Raw genomic sequence first — 20,062 nt, forward strand, 5'->3', positions numbered from 1 at the left:
ATTCCTGAAGACTGGTGGATTCTCCAGAACAACATAGGATGAGACATATGGGAACTGCCTTTCTCCCATGCAAACAAGAACTAACACTCCATTGAATCTAGCCAGACCTCACCATTATGCAGAAATGGAAGAAACCACTATTTTAAGATTTTTAAAAACACAGAAGAGAAACATCCCTTTAATGTAATTAAGAAACAGCAATCAATATGAACATTAAGATTGATTTCGTAGTACTATTAAAGACTTGAATGTTACTTCACCATTAGAAGTGGGCAACTGACTAGTTAAAAAATATGGACTGTTCAAATACTGGGGGATTCAGCATGATCGATTTTGATTGGACTTTCTGAGCAGTCGTTCTGCAGTGGAGTCGTATGAATCCACCACTCCCCAATTCCATATTAAGGCTTTTGTTTCACATTGACATTTCATTTCATCATCCTCAAAGTCCATCATATGGAATTTGCCAGTATAAAAACCGATTCCTCATTGCTTTTTCCGGGGGAAGCGTCGACAGATGTGCGTCTTCTTCATTTTATTTTTATTTTTTCCCCCAAAAATGTTGCTACATATAAATGTTGCATCAAACAAACACATCTGATAGGTCAGAGCATTTCCCGCCAATATCGTGGAATGAGTATTGTTTATTGACATTTGGAGGGAAAATTGTTACCGATGACCCCGCTTTTCCTCTGCCTCAGAAGCTGTCAGCTGTCAGCGAGCAACAAGTAACAAATTTGGCTCGTTGAAAAACGGACCCGTTATTGGTCAGCTGTCATTACATGACACAGGATATGTTTCTGCATAGACTTGTAGAAACGTTGCAACGTTTTTTATAATTTTTTTTTTTTAAAAAAAAAGAGGGTAAGGGAAAGGTAGTGGGTGTGGCTTAGAAAACGTGATTGGCCAATCAAATTAAGTTGATTCGAAGGGCGAGAGAAACGGGCGAGGGTGGGGAGAACATCGGATAAAGAATTTCGCATGATTAAAATCCCTAATCTGCTGCAAATGGACAAATAAGTCAGGGGGAAACAGGATGGGGAAAAAACGGACAAAACCTGCAGTGACTTCGAAGCTGCTGCTAGGATTGCCTTCCCACATGTGGAAACACAAAGAAAAATCGAGGTCATTTGGAAGCTCAACAGCGGAAAACCACTAGTGCGGAATCACCCACTGTTAATTATTTTTAAAACATTGACTTAATTACAACATAATTACACCTTGATCAACAGATTAGATATTTAAGTGTATTAAAAACAAATTAGTTATACTACTCTGAATGAAATATGTTATTTTTTTCACTGTAATGGTTATCTTTTAACAATGGTAAGGTTTCTTCTTCACAAGGTTTCCTCCCTCCCTCCCTCCCTCCCTCCCTCCCTCCCTCTCTCTCTCTCTCTCTCTCTCTCTCTCTCTCTCTCTCACACACACACACACACACACACACACACACACACACATATTCTCACAGAGAGAGAGAGAATGGAACTAAAACAAAACAAAGTAACATGAAGTCTCTAGTTTCTGCAGAAAAGAAAATGAAGTCATAGGCAATAGCAGATCTTTGCTACTGGTGACTGGTTGTGCTCTTGTTACAAGATGTTTTCAGCAGGAACAGGTGGGCAAGAAAAACGTTTGCTATGCTGATATGCTTGCTGCTAACAGCTGCATATCTAGGGAGTCACTGTTCCTACCCTTTCTAACAAAGAAACCCATAATTAAAGGCAAACTACCACATAAACAATGGCATTTTTGACTGCATGAAACAGACTGCTTTCAAACCACAGGCAGTCAGCTAACAGTATAAGAATGGCCAATTTGCTTGCATGTCAGCGCAACACATCAAGTGTCATCAATGTACATGAAGTAATCAGTTTTCCCAGTTTATTATATGCCCATTTCAATAAATAATATATCCACTTCCATTGTAGTAAATAATAGTCACTCAACAACAGAAGCATGGTTTCAATGCAGAAATAGATTGAGCCCACCAATTTCCCTACTGATGTCACCCATTAACACCTACTATGATGTAGCAGTCAGGAATAAAATTCATCAACCTAGCTACGAATCACTGATAGATAAAGAAGGAAACATAAAAACATGGCAAGAAATCCAGGCCCAAGGTAAAAATATTCCTTGGCTGACTTATCACCAAATAGTATCAAGATTAAAGGATCAAATTCTCAAAGAAGGCGGCAGGCTGAGAGAGAAAACACAATATGAACTATTAATATCTGGAGACTTGTCACATCTATTGGGGAAGATTTACAAAATATTACTGCAACACCATACAGAAGTGGAACAAGTCAAAACTTGCATGATAAAATGGATGCAAAATTTTGGGGAATCTATTCCAATGAACTTAAGGGAAAATTTATGGACTAAAGACATAAAATTTACAGGCTGCCAGGTACTGAGAGAAAATTGGTATAAAATGTTTTTTAGAGGGTACATTACTCCCAAAGATATTGCAAGGATTAGTAAGGGTTACAGTGGACATTGTTGGAATTGGCAGAATATGGATGCAACATTTTACCATATGTGGTGGACTTGTAAGGAAGCACGAAAATACTGGATAAAAATACATGAAGAGATGCAAAAGATCCTCAAACTTAGATTTGAATTAAATCCAAAAAGTATGCTCTTAAATATTTTACCAACTAACCTGAGAAAAGAACAAGGAGATCTCTTTCGTTATATGGTGACAGCAGCAAGACTATTATTTGCAGGAAAATGGAAAACCAGTGCTTGTCCTGGTCTCCCAGAGTGGAGAGATAAGGATCATGAATATGATTCAATGGCTAAACTGACTACCTACTTACAAAATAGGTCGATAACTGGTTCTGGAAAAAATGGAAGGATTTCTTTGATTATTTAGGTTAAACTAATTGATATAGTATCTTAGAGGGAAGGGGAGAGAGAAGAAGAAAGAAGGAGAAATGTCATGTATCTAGGTTCAGGGAAGCTGAATACGTAATAATTACTTTATTAGCTTAAAGTATCTTAAATGTTCTGCCTGTTTTATTCCCAAGACTTTTATATCTGCGCTGTTTATATACTTATTGGTTGTATAAGATTGTATAATTTTCAATTTACTGTCTAATTTAGGTTTTGCCTAACTTTTATATTATGCACTTACTTTACTGTTTTTGTCTTACTTTTTTTAATAAAATGTTTAAATAAATAAAAACAGAAGCATAACTGAAGAACCAGCATCTCTCCATGTCTGGAGAGATGAGGCCATATTCACTTCTTCTGACATGAACTCATGCACCAACTGCAATCTTCCCCACAAGATCTCTTGTCCGTTCCCTCACCTAGACAAGTAAGATGTGCCACTTTTTCTGTGGTAGTCTACTCCTTTAGAATACCCTGCCTGGGGCTATTAGGAATACTCCCTAGCATTCAGAAAATTGTGGAAGACTGAGACCTTTATGAGAACATATGAGTGTAGTTAACACTGAGAGTTTACAAGGAGATCTGATGCTGATATTCTTATTATAACATTTTTATTGTCATATCTGTGATTTTTTGGTACATTGCTCTGGGTCCCATTTTAGAGTTAAAATATTTAAAATGTTTTAATCTAATCTGAATTAGGGCTACATTTAGATGTCCAATATAACTACTGTTAAATAAAAGTGCCCATGAACTTGGCCTGAGTGTCTTCTTCCTCTTTTGCACTTTTTTCTCACATGGAGGACAATGAAGAAATGGTGGTTTAACACTGAATCCAGTTATCTGCTCCATACAAATACATGCATGTGACTTAACACAAGATAGTTTTCCTTCCACTAATCAGGATCACAAGACAGGATTAAGTGCCAGAAAACCAGAAGGTGGTAACCTGAATAACTGTGAAATTGTGTCATCTTGCCTTCTAAAAGTCTTAGCTGCTCCAACGTGCTTCTAAGCTTATGAATATAGTGGAGAAAGGTGCTTTTTAGTCCACATGCTTGAACCACAAGCACTCTATTACACAATTATATTAAAAATAATGTTTAGTGATTGCAAAGTTAAATGCAGCACCAAGTGGTTCATACGTAAGGTTTCCAACAGTTTGGAGCATCAACAACTCTTGCACTGGCCACAATCTTTAGTTACTTGCTTAATAAGGCAGTCCATAATTTACTGTTAAGTCTGAACTGGCAAACAGCAGGTTTGTGTTTGTTCTCCAAACCAGTCTAGGACCCCACAACCTGCTTTCCAAACAAATTATGGTTTACCTGAGCCAGGAAGTTATTGACTAGCTCAGAGTGTATGATAGAAGGAAATGCACATACAGAAAGGGTTGTTCCACATCTTCCCAGCTATATTTTGGAGATTAAAAAATGTTACATATGAACTGAACCACCTTTCCTTTTCAAGACCACTATGTTTACAGAAAAAAAATACACGTAAGACTTTATTATCCTAGGCAATAAAATACAGATGACATTTGTACATAAAATCCAACTTTAAGTCTTGCAGTCTAAAACCACTTAAGACACTGCACTGATAATACAATGCAGTTATAGGCTCCTTGTTTCACCTGCACAAGTCTTCATAGATGAACAGAGACATGGTGTTCTGACTACTTGATTGTGACAAAGAAATCTAAGGGCATGGATTTAATAAAATTTCTGCGATACAGAAATATATATCAAGCTATTGAAGAACTAAAATTTTCCAGCAGAGTGCATTTCAGATCCTTTGGGATTGCCCTACCCCATGAGAGTTGGAGGTTAGCTTGTAAGAGAGGAATGCTCTGTTGTGCAGAGGTCTCCTCTCTCCCAGCCCACCTGGCTTCATGCTAGGAAAGCACGATGTAAGTTAAACTGTTCCAAGGTCAACTGTAATAGCTTCCATTTTTCTTCGTGTTTCATTCCTTTTTGTATTATTATTTAACAATCATTTCTCAGCTTTCCCATTCCTGCCCTTACCAGACTCCACTTGGCAGGATTTGGGAACCCTACAGGGGAGCAGGAAACCTAAGCCAAGACCATGTCACCCTTTTCCCAATCAGACTGCTAGGGCAAGAGAGTTAAAACTGCTCCTAGTGCTGGTATCAAACAAAAGACTGGAAAAGATGCACCAGAGGGATCTTGCTTCCAGCCTATTCCTTGAGCCAGGTTAGTATTCAAAAAAAGTACAAGAAGATTAGCTCTCCCATTCAGAGGTGCATTCCACTCACCCGCTGAACCCATGTATCTAAGACAGAAGGGCTGTGGGCAAACCACCTTTCATCACTGATGCCAAGCTGAGTGCAGTGATCAGCTGAGTGCCGTTTTCCACTCCAATCCACCAAGAGGAAGGATCAAGTGCACACAGCCTTAAAACAGCTGACACTGGAGCAGGGGGACACCAGTGAGTGCACAGTGATCCCCCCATGAGGAGGATTGAGTGGGGAGGATTGTGTCAGTTCATCCTTGGAAGAGGTGATGGATGACACAAGCTACTTTGTCACTGGGACACCAAGCAAACCACAAGATAAGAGGAACTAAGCAAGTTCAGCAACCAGATGTTCCCCTTCCCACCTGTGATCTCAGTGGTGACAAAATCCATCCCTGCGTCTTCAGATATGTGGTGGTACAGGAGGAGCAAGATGCAGTTCTCCAGTACCCTAGCCAAGCAGGTCGAAGGCAAATGGTGGTATAGACAATCTCACTTCCCTTTCCCGGGTAACAAACACTGTAAAGGAAGCATTCAAAGAGCAAAAAACATTGCAACCCATCTTCCAGATCCTCCACCAATAGCTCTTACAGCTCCACTTCAGAGTCTAATAATTTCAGGTATCACAAGATATGCCATAAAAACAAACAAAAGGCCTCCTTGGGTAAAAACAGAAAACAGGTTGCTGCTTCATCTCTCAAAATCCTAGGTAATGTCCCCCAGAAAGGTAAAAAAGGAGTGAAATCTTTTTCATTATTTCCTCAGAGAAACCCAAGGTTTCCCAGGACTCAAGCAAAGCATCTCTATAAGAGATGGACCAGGTTGAGTCTCAACTGAACCATCTTATTCAAACAGCAGTACTGCAATGAAGTTTACTGGTAAAGTTCGGGAGCTGCAGCAGCAGAGTTTCTTGCAGCCAGCAAGAAACTGCTTCTTGCCTGTTTCCAATAGGAAATGTGATTTGGGGCTTTCCAGGGGCCTGGGGAGGCATTTTTTGGACCAAAATTTACCAAATTTACTGGGGACTAGAGGTGGGCACAAACCAGGGAAAAAACAAACCATGAGTTCATCCTGTTTCACGAACCACGAACTTGCCCCAGTTTGTGAACCAGTTCATGGTTTGTGGGGTTTAAATGCCCTTTTCTGTGCTGCTGCGAAGCGGCATGGAAAGGGGCATTTCACCCCCGCCAGCTTGGATCAGCTGCTTAGCTGGGAGAGTCCTGACAAGCAGCTGATCCAGAGGTTGAAAACCCCTTTTCCCTGCCGCTTTGCAGCAGCATGGAAAGGGGCATTTCATGCCCCCACCCCCGGCTTGGATCAGCTGCTTGTCGGGGAGATCCCACTAATCCAGGAGTGGAAATGCCCCTTTCCCTGCTGCTGCTATCTTGAGAGAACTAGATCCTGTCCTAATTTTCTTTAACTCTCTCATTCTACTATGATTTTCCTATCAGTAACAAAGTTTCTTATCAGTAACAAAGTTTTTTAAAAGTTGCTTAGGTGACCTAGAGAAATACTCATAATTTCTTCATAATTTAATTATCTATTTGAATTTTCCTATCCTGCCTTATCTCCTTGAACTCAAGGGCCAGAATTATTTAAAATTCTAACAAAATGTCCTGAACAGTCAGGTAACTAAACATTTGTATAATTTGCATTTAGTCTTTTCTGTGATTCCCCTTATATCTGAAGTGAGAACTTTAAGATGGAATCTTTTATCTTGAATGTAGGTTCAAATGCAGGTACACCCGAAACTGTCATCTACTGAAGATGCTCTGCAGTATGTTGAGGAGTTAATTCTACAGTTGTTAAATATGCTGTGCCAGGCTCAACCAAGAAGCGTCCTAGATGTTGAGGTACAACTGATATTTATTAATAGTTCATTCTGAGTTTTATTTAGGGAGAGGTGAAATAATCCAAAGCATTTGGGGTGGTTTTTTTTGCTAAATTCATATACTAAACTGTAATTCCTCTTTTGTTTTAATAGGATCGTGTACAGAAAAGTTTTCCCCATCCCATTGATAAGTGGGCAATAGCTGATGCTCAGTCCGCAATTGAAAAGAGGAAGCGAAGAAATCCATTATTCCTTCCAGTAGAAAAAATTCACCCTTTGTTAAAAGTAAGTATTATTAAGTATTGTATGAAGTGTTGCACAGTGAATAAAATTCACCCATGTGTTTGTTCCTGATTCAAGTCCCTGAAGAGAGAACCTGATTTTTTCAAGTTTGACTTAAAGAAAACCTCAGTCCCTCTAGATTGCATCCAAGCATTCTGTTACCATAAATCATAAAACCATAACCATAGGTCCTGATATTTTAGATGGGCTTCAGAACATCTAGTACCACAAATCTCCCCTAATAAAGAGGTCCTTGTTTCTAATTTAACATTGAGCTTTTCTTTGGAGATGCTCCAACACTTTGGGAGACCAGGAATGATCTCCATTCCTGTCTGCAGCTCCAAGTTCAAAAGAAGAGCAGGGCTTGTCACTTCTCAAAGGGAGGAATTTTTTCTTCGGCAAATGAAGGCACATGAACCTGCCTTATACTGAATCAGCCTACTGTTCTATCAAATTCTTGTTTCACTTCCAGTGGTTCCCAATTTGCTTCCAATCCCAATTCAAGGTACTGGTATTGACCATTAAAGCTATTTGTCACTTGAGGCCAGCATACCTTAAGGACTGCCAATCACATTCAACCATTGCAGTAATAATTTGGGACCCCTGCTGCGGGTGCCCCTGCCATCTGAGGCTAAATAGGTGACAATTCTAAAAAGGGCCCTCTCAGTTGTGGCACCAAAATTATGGAATTCCTTCCCAAAGAGGTTTGTCTGCCCCTTCCATCTTCGACCAGCAGGTGTAGACTTTTCTGTTTTGTCTGCCATTCCCTCACTTATTCTTGTTGACCCTCTTTCCATGCATCTATCTTTGCTATAATTGTTTTTATATATCTATATCTGTGTGGTTTTGTTTTAATGTTTGCTGTCTTGAGGACCATAAGTGGGAGGAAAGGTAGCCTAGAAATGTTCTAAATATTTTTTTAAAAGCTGACTAATAGCAATTCTTAAAGGTCTTGGTAGAGGTCTTCCACATCACCTTCTGCTCGATCCTTTTAACTGGAGATGCTGGAAATTGAATCTGGGACCTTCTGCTTGCAAAGCAAATGCTCCATCACTGAGCTATGGCTCCTTCCAATTAATGAACTCTAGTAGTTGGATCCAGTGGAAGATTCTGTGAATAGAAAACGTTGTGATTTTTGCAGATTCTCACCTCGGGCAAACCTCTAACTCTACCACCGTACTTTCTTTAGGGTTCCTTCAACATAATCGAAGGGGGGCATTTTAGGCTGCAATAGAAGGGAGACAAGAAATTCACGCTCCACTGATGGAAATTCCTTTTGTTTCTGGAAATTTCCAGTGGATCCATGCCAGGTATTTTGCTGCCTAGCCAGTCAGACAGCTGAGACTTTCAAAAGCCCTGAGTATAGCTCTCTTGGGGCTTTCTTGTAGTATCTTTGTTCATCATAACATATAAAGATAACTCTGGGAGAAGAAATAGCTAAATTATGTTGTGTGATATTAAATGAATTGCTGCTTTGCACTAGGAAATTAATTTGAGCTATAGAGTTGCTGTTAGTCCTGTTGAAAACTGCTTAAAAACCTAAGCATGCTTCACTACTCTTAATTTAATGTCAGTGTTTATAGTCATTTTGGGTTTTTAATATTAAATGATTAGCTTCTCTCTCTCTCTTTCAGGAAGTTCTTGGCTATAAAGTTGACCATCAAGTGTCTGTTTACATAGTAGCAGTATTAGAATACATTTCTGCAGATATCTTAAAGTTGGTTGGGAATTATGTTCGAAATATAAGACATTATGAAATTACAAAACAAGATATTAAAGTGGCAATGTGTGCTGATAAGGTAAGTATAATTCATATTTATATTTATAGTTACTAAATACAGCTATATTCAGACATAATAGTAATTATTTTACTGTGTAAACTAAGTGTGTTTGCTTGGCAGATAACTTCCACTGATGTATTGTCGAAGGCTTTCACGGCCGGAGAACGATGGTTGTTGTGGGTTTTCCGGGCTGTATTGCCGTGGTCTTGGCATTGTAGTTCCTGACGTTTTGCCAGCAGCTGTGGCTGGCATCTTCAGAGGTGTAGCACCAAAAGACCTTTTATGGCTGGTGTTGATATGCAAGCAAAATAGCTCCTTGTCTGTGGCAGCAAGTTCTCTGCGGGTAGTGTGGATTCTCTCACGTAAGAGGGCCTGTTCTAGACGGTCATAAATGCGGTTCGCCTGTGTGGTTTTGGTGCTACACCTCTGAAGATGCCAGCCACAGCTGCTGGCGAAACGTCAGGAACTACAATGGCAAGGCCACGGCAATACAGCCCGGAAAACCCACAACAACCAACTTCCACTGAGTTAAATTGGACTTCTTCCCTAGTATAGTAGTGGCTTTCAAACTTTCTACTTGTATGGAAGTTTGCCGATGTTGAGATATTACTATTGCATACACTTTCAGTAGTCCAGGTTTGAGGAATCTCCCAAGCATTTCGGTGTATTCAGCAGGCATTTCATTAAATAACCTGTCCTCACTTGTCTGAGATGCAAGATTGCTAGTGCTATTAATTGCTGCCTGAAGCATTACTGATCAGTGCTTACAGATAGGACTGACTAATAGTACAGCTTCAGCCAAAAAGATCATCTTCAGTGAGTTTCTTCACAAAATTGGTTGAATACGTTAATTTGAAATCTTTTGACACTTTATAATTTTTTCTAGATACCACCATTTTAGATGACTGTGCTAATTTTAAAACTTGTGCTTTAGTCATTGTTTCCCTACATTGCTCGTTAGTTCATAGAGTCTAAGGCAATTAGACAGGATATAAATATTTTAAATATTTTAACTCTGCTCTGGTTAGACCTCACTTAGAGTATTGTGTTTAGTTTTGGGCACCACAGTTTCAGAAGGAGATAGATAAGCTGGAATGTGTCCAGAGGAGGGCAACAAAAATGATGAGGGGTCTGGAGACCAAGTCCTGTGAGGAAAGGTTGAAAGAGCTCCGTATGTTTAGCTTGGAGAGGAGACGACTGAGAGGTGATATGATAACCATCTTCAAGTACTTGAAGGGCTGTCATATAGAGGATGGCGTGGAGTTGTTTTCTGTTGCCTCAGAAGGTCGGACCAGAACCAACGGGTTGAAATTATATCAAAAGTTTTCGGCTAAACATTAGGAAGAACTTCCTGACAGTTAGAGCAGTCCCTCAGTGGAACAGACTTCCTTGGGAGGTGGTGGGCTCTCCTTCTTTGGAGGTTTTCTAGATGGCCATATGACTGCAATGCTTGAACTGTGAACCTAGGCAGATCATGAGAGGATTGGAAGAGTTACATCAGTGTTGAGTTCTTGTGGCCCCTTCTTATATGCATGGGGTAAGGCCAATTGCCACCTTAGGGCCAGGTAATAATTTTCCCAGGCCAGTTTGGCTAGAGATCCTGACGGTGTTTTACCATATTCTGGGCATGGAGTAAGGATCACTGGGTATCTGCAGTGGGGGGAAGTATTTGTGAATTTCCTATGTTGTGCATGGGATTGGACTAGATGACCCTAGAGGTCCCTTCCAACCCTACGAGTCTGTGATTCTAAATAAAATGACTTACATTCATACACATTCTCATAATGTAATACTTTGAGTAAATCACTCATAGTTCTGTAGCATTACACCTGGATTTCTGCTAAGCATTTTGGAATTCTGAAGCAAGTTTTTTTTTCCTTTTAACATGGGATTAAGATTTCCTTCTTCCCTTTGTGGTTACTTTACATGGTGCTACTAATGGCTGCATTAGTAGATTAAGCAATACATGCTTAAGTGTATAACTGGCAGTTTTCCCTGAAGCTTCATTTTCTTTATGACTGGTAAAATAAATAATTTTCAACATGATATACAGAACCCCTTCCATTTTAATTTGATCCAATTTGATCAGCAATTGTTTTGATTTTGCCGGTGCCCATTTAACTTTGATTTACAAATGTACTATTTTTCAAATGTAAATACCTCACTTTTGAAATTATATTTATTTAAACAGGTGTTGATGGATATGTTCCATCAGGATGTAGAAGATATTAGTACACTGACTTTGTCTGATGAAGAACCTTCCACTTCAGGGGAACAAACTTACTATGATCTTGTAAAATCATTCATGGCAGAAGTTCGGCAGTATATAAGGGAGCTAAACCTCATAATAAAAGTTTTTAGAGAGCCTTTTATTACAAACATCAAATTGTTTTCAGGTCATGTAAGTGTTCAGTATTTTTTGATATTTTGAAACTTTTGATTGTGCTTTTGGAGAATAATACATATAGTAAAAGGATAGTCAAAGTCATGTGTTTTCTGATGTTCCTCTAACCTGTGTAGTTTTCCATGGTTAATTTAGTATGAACATATAGTTTGTTCTCATAGTTTGTTCCTAAATTTGGTGAACCTAAAATTCAGAACACTTAAATATTGTGGAAAATGCAGCACAAAAGTGGTGTGGGTGCTCATGAGTTATAAAAAGCTATCACAAGCTGTAACATTGTGTTCGCAAATCAGTTATGCAATGTAGTCTTTACATTCCTTTTGCATTTGTGTGTGTATGCTTAAGTCTTGCAGCTTCTCCAATGACTTCCTGCAATATTTATTTGTGCTTTAGTTGACAAATCAATATAAAATAGCCATATTATTTCTATCAGAATATCCATACACATTGTGTATTTGATTTGTCCTCCATTTACTGTACTTAAAATGTCTTGATGTTCACAACTCCTCCTGTTACTATATATTTATTTACCTCTTTCTTGCAGGATGTGGAAAATATATTCAGTCGGATATCAGATATTCATGAACTTAGTGTGAAGTTGTTGGGCCATATTGAAGACACAGTAGAAATGACAGATGAAGGCAGTCCTCATCCCTTAGTAGGAAGCTGTTTTGAAGATTTAGCTGAAGTAAGTAAATATTCCTTGATTCATTCGATATCGTCCTGATAAATGTTGTGTGTGTTAAACACTCCTGTGTTGCCCTACTGTCATCTGTGTTTGGCTGAAAACAGTTGAATTGCCCAAACTGCAAGTGTTCCTTTCTTGTTACGATACCCATTACTCTGCTCATGAAAATTAATTGTAAAAACTGGGTTTTGCTGTTGTTGTATGTTTTCTCAAAGACCTGACCTGGTGTACACAAAATGCTGCTAATCTCCCTCTGCAGAACAGATCCACCACCCCCTCGCTTCCATTGTTGACTTTAATAATGGTTTGGCATTGCATTTCTGCTAGCACTAACCATGGTTAGAGCTGACCAGCAGTTACAGGGAATGTATAAGCCCTGCTTAAATGGAAAACTGGTTAGCATTTGGTGTGTATGTAATTCTGGATCCTGTTGATAAAGTCAGGGAGAAATTTGTGCTGTTGAAGGATGCAAGAGGAACGACTGTAAGCCTTTGGGCTGCTTCCAGTCATGTTTTAAAAAACTGAAAGAGTTGTGACTGCATTGTCTTTATATTTTGTAATCTGCCTTGAGTCTCAGTGAGAAAGGGCAAGCTATACACGAAATAAGTAAATTAGATTATAATAACCACGTGTCAGCTAGCATCACCTGTACCTTCTTCCCTGCCTCCATCCACCATTGTGGGGAAAAGGTTGAAAATGCATTCCAGTAAGTGCCTTCAAAGTAATTTTTTTATTCTGAAAATGCAAGTAAAAATATTCAAGACTTTCATCCTGAAACTCATCTATTTTGGTGGTGCACGGCTGTTCCTTCTTTTTTTCTGAGAGTTTTGCCAAGGGCATTTTCTTTTTAAAATTAACTTTGTTTTACCTTTTTTGTATGTTTCATATATCTAAGGAAGCAAAGTGGTAAAGTTGTAGAGATGTCAGCAATTTCCTTTGACTAACCCTAAGATAAGAGACCAAGAAAAGTCTCAAGCTGTATCAGGTGTTAACTTGGAAGTCAGTCCTGGTATGCTGCTTGCTTACTGAGTTTCAGCAAAACAGTTATACGGTAGTTGAACCAGTTGGCCACAGTACTGGTTTCATATTGGAAGCCCAAACCACAAACACACCACACAAGATTAAAGATAAGAATAATTGGTTTATTAAAGTGTGAATAAAAAATTATATATTTAGAAAGTGTGCATAGTTAAAACAATAAGCTAAAAGTCCTAAAAATACCTGGCAGGGGCCTCTGCCACTATGCAAGATGTTGCCTTTGCAAAGGTTGTGCCAGTGGTCAAAGACTGATACTCTATCCAGATGTTGGTCCAAGAACAAGGAACCATACTGAAATTCCATTTTTATCCTGTATTGGCCAGCAATATGGGCAGACTCTAAGAACCAATTAGGGCCTTACTAGGATACAAGTTCATGGCTCTCTGCAGCTGTGAAATATGTCTGGGCATATCTCCCTGTTAACTACTTTTCTTTAGTTTCACTGAGTTTCCCAACTCCTTCTTTGGGCCTAGCCAGACAGGCTTACCTTAGCATATATTTTGACCAAGAAGCAGGCCTGGTTCTTGACATGTGTTCCCACCTTCTTCACCTCTCATTGGAGGGCTGATTTTAAAGGCAAGGTACTAAATACAGTTTGCCTGTTCGGGCTTCAATACATACTACAGACAGGAAAACAATCAGACTATGGGAAAAGAAACCTGCTCCAGAATAGGAATGGAGCCTGTAAGGCTGCTGAACATTTCTGAATCTCTCAACCTTGGTTTGGAAGAATTGGGTTTGTGTTACCTTAACAGAGGTATTTCAGAGAACTCCAAAGTAGAACCTAGTATTATGTGAGGTTTTCAGCTGAATATTTGAATTTAAGGTTGAGTGTCATATCTTTACTAGATACTTTGAACAGTGTTGCAATTAAATATTCGTTCTCTAATCCTTTAGGAGCTAGCATTTGATCCTTACGAATCATACACTCAAGATATTTTAAGGACTGGTTTTCATGACCATTTTCTTAGCCAGTTATCAAAACCTGGAGCAGCGTTCTATTTACAGGTATGTTAATTAATAGAATGGACACTGCAACTGTTGTGTTAACATGTTTGTAAGACTAAAACAGTTTTTGTTTCCAGTCAATAGGAGATGGTTTTAAGGAAGCTGTTCAGTATGTTTTACCCAGGCTGCTTCTAGTTCCTGTTTACCATTGCCTTCACTATTTTGAACTTTTAAAGGTAAGAAAAATATTTATTTTATATTATTGAAATAGATAATTTATTTTAACATTTTAATTTTTAATTACACGTCAGTTCTCTGTGGTAGCACCCACCTTATGGAATAGCCTACCTGAAGAGATCAGGAAAGCTCCCACTCTCCTGGCTTTCTGCAAGCTATGCAAAGCTTAATTATTCAAGAGGGCTTTTTGCTCAGATAGGAGGGCTGTTCTGTAAGGTAGTGGTTTCAAAGAGATGCATCACTAACAATAGAAAGACCATAGACTTTACTGTGTGCTACTATGTACTATCTGTTGCTTTACATATGATCCTACTGAGTAGTTGTATAGTTCTATATTGTTCAGTATTTCAGTCTTAGAACTGTTAATGCCCTGTTCAGCATTTCTTCAACTCTGTGTATTGTATTTCTGCTGGTTTAAGTCTTTGCAAATTTACGTTTGTATACCCATTCCATTTTTTATTGAAATATCCTTGAAATGGACTGTGTACTCCTACTGTGTAATCTGCCTTGAGTCTCAGCAAGAAAGGCGGATTATAAATGATGTAAATAAATTGTAATCTAAGTGGGCAATGGACTACCAGTGTAAATAAAAACTTCCCTACAGTTTTTCATAGCTTTTATCTTGTGTATATGAAAAGGGAGAAGGGGCAATTTTGCCTCCTCCCCTATCTCAGTGCAATAGCCCCAGTTGATGTGGCTGTTAATTCACATGGGTCCTGCAACCCCAGCAGTTAATTTGGGGGGGGGTCCAGAAAATTTTGGGCAGGGAACATAGCAAAAATCCCTTTTGCCCACATGTGACCCGCTGATGGGTCAGTGAATCAAAACCTATACTTCCTTAATTCTTAGTACAGACCATATTCATTTTATTTACTTATTTCAGTTTATAATACTATTTTGCATTTGTATAAAGTATTAAAGGTTCTTAAGATATTAACTTGTAATCCATATAGCAGCCTTATAAGCAAGTTAGTATTATTCCCATATTGCGGATATGATAGTGTCTTTCCTGTAGAACTACAAGATTTGAGTCCAGTAGCATTTTAAAAACCAACAAGATTTCCAGGGTTTAAGCTTTTAAAAGTCAGAGCTCCCTTCATCAGATACAAGTAGGAATTGAGATCTCTGAGCCTTCATATCCCAGTCAGACAGTGGGAGGGATTTTGCAAAGAAAGGAGTCAGAATGCAAAAGTATAAGATGGCTTGATTAGAGCAGAGGAGAAATGCTTAGGGATATGAAATGCCGAAAGTTTGCATTGGTAGTGAGATAAGAATCCAGAGAGGGGGGAATCCATTGTCTTGAATTTGTGAATAGACTGTGGTTCAGCAATCTCATGTCACAATCTCATTTGGAGCTTCTCTGTTTGAGTTCTGCCACTTTTATGTCAGCAGTGGAATGCCTGGACAGTTAAAATGTTCACCCACTGTTTTTTGAGTGCTCTGATTTTTCATGTCAGATTTATGTCCATTTGAGAGTGGCAGAGTATTGCTGAATAGCGTATGTAACATCTTGATACAACTCTGTGAAAAGGCATAAGTATTGCAGTTTTAGTGAATGCATGGGAGAGCATAGATTCAAACGGGGGTCTTTCTGATTACTGGTTCCTACACTATGCTACCTGAGCTTTTGCAGTTACCCTACTTAAACATTAGATGGTGGTAGTATACAGCATATAATACCACTGATTTAAGAAAGTCCTGCTGTAGAAATAATGTATTAAAATGTAGTTTTTATAGCTGCTTCTGTCTGATGATATGTAAGATGGCTCCTGGAGTTTTCCCAGCACATACATACCACAGAAACAGGCTGTGCGATCCACAGCTGTCTCCCATCTTTTAAAGACACGCATCTACCTCAAGTTCTCCACTGTGTGTTCCTGGTTCTATTGTAACATGAATACTGCTTCTCATGTTATATGATAGATTTTTAATTGTTGTTTTTAAAATGTTTGTTACTTATATTTTTAGGTATATAGTTATCATTATATCTAATTCACACCATGACCAAATCCGTGGATACTTAAATCCAGAGACTGAAGTCATGGTCAGACAAGACAGATCTTCCTACAAACCAGGGGGAAAGCCCCAGTCTTGCAGAAAAACCTGAAATCTTTTTTAAAAATGGGTGTTCTTAAAATATTCAAATAATAGAAGCAGTATCTGTAGCTTTAAGAAACAAATGTTCTCAGTGGCCATTGCAAGGCAGCCACAACAGTATTGCCCATCGAAGCTATGAATGAAGTCTTACTGAGGCCAGGCCTGACAGCAACCATTGGACAACTTGCTACCACCTAACTTGCATGACTAACCCAGCACTATCTAATTACTACCATTCAGCACCAGCCACCCAGCATAAGCTAGTGTGGTGTAGTAGTTGTCAGAACTAGGATCTGGGAGACTCAGGTTCTTCTAATCACCTACTTTGCCATAGGCAGAAGACCACATGCTACGGGAAGGGGCTCCACTATTAGCAAAGTTGAGCATTTACACTGTTACATACATATTCTCAGTAATCTTTACAGCATCATTCTAAGGTAGATCAGTATAATGATTTCTATGTTTGAGGGATTCTGAGTCATGACATGGCTTATCCCAAGGCTACCCAGCAAGTCTGGTGCCAAAATGGGATTTATTACTGTTTAAAGATGTTTGAAATGGCTTACAATTAGAAAAAATCAGAATAGAAATCCCATAAAATGATTTTAACCAATAAAATGACTACAGAATACGCTAAAAGATTATGTAAAAGTAGTTTTGGCACAAAAGGACACAAAATTATAGCCAGCAACATAAAAACCAGTTCATCAGGAGGCAGTAATTAACATTCTAAGCATTAAAACAAGCAAAGGGCTACAAAGTAATTAACAGAATGTTTGGGCAAATAATACGGCCCCTTGGACAGCTACCGTGAAGGGTCCTTCTCCTTTGATGTCAGGAGGACATTTTGGGGTGTTTCCCACCGTCCATTTGGGGAGGCAGGAAGTTAAAACATCTTCCTCTTCCTTAGTAGGTGGGATCACTGTCTTCGCCTTCCAGTTTGGGTGACTCCCAAAAGCAGTGTCATCACTCATACAATGAAAAAATCTAGAACTATATCTGCAACTATAAACTGTTCCCAACTGTAACAAACAAAGGAACGACAACACAGAAGGTTAATCAGAAAACCAATAGACAGAAGGATCAGGCAGAAGAATTAGTAGTGAAAATCTAGGGAGGGCAAGATGTCCTCCTGACCTCAGAGGAGAAGGACCCTTCACAATAAGTGTCCAAGGGGCCGTTCTCCCTCTGAGGCGGAGGACATCTTTGGGAGCTTCCAAAGCAGTTTTCTATGGCTCGAGCGGGTTAAGATCTTCATCTGGTACTACGTGCTGAAGCACTCTTCTGCCAAACGCCGCGTCCAAAGAAGCGTAGGTATGCAAATGGTAGTGCTTAATGAAGGAAGATAGCAACGACCACATGGCCACTCAACATATGTCTTCCACCGACGCATTCCTACGGAGAGCTACATTAGTCGCAGCACTCCGTGCCGAATGGGCAGTAACTCCCGAGGGTACTGCGAATTTCTGAGTCTTGTATGCTTCTCTAATGCATGTGGTGATGGAATAAGCAATAGCTGAAAATGACATGCGCTGGCCGATCCGTGGAGGGGAAACGTTGATGAGTAGTACGTCTGTCTAATGAATCCCCTGTTCTGACAAGGTAGGCTTTTAAAGCTCTCCTCACGTCTAACGTATGCCAGTTTCATTCTTTAGGGTGTCTCGGATCCGGGCAAAAGGAAGGCAAGACGATCTCCTGGGCCCTGTGGAATCTAGAGTATACCTTAGGTAAGAAGACCGGGTCCGTTCTCAACACGACCTTATCCTTGTGGAAGATGCACAGGTCCGAATGAATGGAAAGGGTACCCAGTTCTAAGACACATCGCGCTGACATCACGATGAGGAAGATTACCTTGAGCCTCAACCATCTTAAGGACACCGATCGCAGCGGTTCGAACAGGGCCTTGGTGAGGGCTGACAGGACCACATGGAGCCGCCATATAGGAAAGTGATGGATCGCCAGAGGATTCAGCAAGGAAGCTCCACGCAGGAATCGTTGAATGTGCGGGTGACTGGCTAGGGGTTCCCACTCCATTGTAAGGATGATTGACCCGATAGCTGATATCTGCTTCCTTAGGGTGACTGGTTTGCGTCCTCTATCCAGACCCCCTTGGAGAAAACCTAGGATGTTCCTGAGAGACGGTTCTAGCGGATCTATGTTCTTATGTCTGCACCATCTGGTAAAGGCCTTCTAGGTAACATCGTATATCTTGATAGTCGACTTCTTTCTAGAGACTAATGTGTCAATTTCAGATGAGTACCCTCTCAATTGAAGATTCTGCCGCTCAGTCACCAGCCTGCCAAGGCCAGCCAATCGGGGCGTGGATGCCATATTGGTCCCTGATGTAAGAGGTCCGGTTGACCTGGTAGACAAAGGCACTGCTTGATGGACATCGATTGTAGCGTTGAGAACCATGGTCTCTTGGGCCACCATGGTGCTACTAAGACCATCTCTGCCTTCTGGTCTTGTATCTTCCTGAGTAGCCTGGGGATAGTTGGAAGAGGTGGAAAGGCGTATAGAAGCCCTGGTGGCCACAGCAATGTCAGCACATCGGTGCCTTCCACCCTCGGATGGAAGAATCTCGTAAAGAACCATAGAACCTGGTGGTTCAGGTGAGTGGCAAACAGATCCACTTCCGGGGTTCCGAAGTGGTCTACGAGGAGAAGGAAGACTCTTCTGTGAAGGGACCATTCCCTTCACATTGTCGACTCAGCCAGTCGGCTTGGACATTGAGGACGCCCCTGACATGTTCAGCTTGGATGGACAGGAGGTGGCTCTCTGCCCAGCTGAGATGCCTGTGTGACTCCTGTTGTAGTCTGGAGGAGCTGGTCTCCCCTTGTTTGTTGATGTAGGATTTGGCTGCTACATTGTCCGTGCGAATCAGGACATGACGTCAGAAGACCTGTTTTCTGAAATAAGTCAGTGCTAGGAAGATGGCCCGTATTTCTAGCACATTTATTGGAAGTTGTCTTTCCTTCTTGGACCATTGTCCCTGGGCCGGGGACCCGTTCAATGTGGCTCCCTAACCCAATAGGCTTGCGTCCGTATAAATCTGAAGTGGCTGTGGTGAAAGGAAACTTTTCCCCTGTTGGAGATTGAGTTCGATAGACCACCAACGTAGACCGTCTTTGACTGACGGAGGAACGTATATCCTGATGATTTGCCTCCACGCTATTTGAAGTTGGAGGAGTCTGAGTAAGGACTGCAGTGGTTTGACGTGAAAGCGACCCCAGTAGATGGCCTCTGCATTTGCTACCAGCAGGCCCAAGAGCTTGGACAGTTCCATGAGACTGGAATAGCATTGTCTGATGACAGTTGACACTAGACTCTTGGTTTTGAGAGACTTCTCTTTGAGCAGGAAGAAGCACCCCTTCATGGTGTCTATAATGAGTCCCAGGTGCTCTAGTCTCAGATCGTAGTAGAGAACACTTCTTCATGTTGATTAAGAAGCCATGTTTCTCTAGAAACTTCTTTATGAAGTTTGTGTTCTGAATCGAAGACTCTCTGGTATCCGCCCTTATCAGCAGATCATCCAGGTAAGGATGAAGATGGAAACCCATTTCCTGGAGTCTGACAACGAGGACCACCAGGAGTTTAGTGGA

General features: G+C 40.2%; 1 protein-coding gene across 1 annotated transcript in view; it reads left to right on the forward strand.

Annotated features, from left to right (window-relative positions):
• Positions 1-20,062, forward strand: part of SOS1 (SOS Ras/Rac guanine nucleotide exchange factor 1) — a 70,160-nt gene that overhangs the window by 9,414 nt on the left and 40,684 nt on the right. Inside the window, exons 2-8 of the mRNA XM_054985145.1 lie at positions 6,882-7,007; positions 7,139-7,270; positions 8,902-9,066; positions 11,240-11,449; positions 11,997-12,140; positions 14,076-14,186; positions 14,264-14,362. Of these exons, the coding sequence (XP_054841120.1) occupies positions 6,882-7,007; positions 7,139-7,270; positions 8,902-9,066; positions 11,240-11,449; positions 11,997-12,140; positions 14,076-14,186; positions 14,264-14,362 (987 nt within the window). The remainder of the gene's footprint in view (positions 1-6,881; positions 7,008-7,138; positions 7,271-8,901; positions 9,067-11,239; positions 11,450-11,996; positions 12,141-14,075; positions 14,187-14,263; positions 14,363-20,062) is intronic.

Source organism: Eublepharis macularius, chromosome 1, assembly GCF_028583425.1.
Source record: "Eublepharis macularius isolate TG4126 chromosome 1, MPM_Emac_v1.0, whole genome shotgun sequence".
Lineage (NCBI taxonomy): Eukaryota > Metazoa > Chordata > Lepidosauria > Squamata > Eublepharidae > Eublepharis > Eublepharis macularius.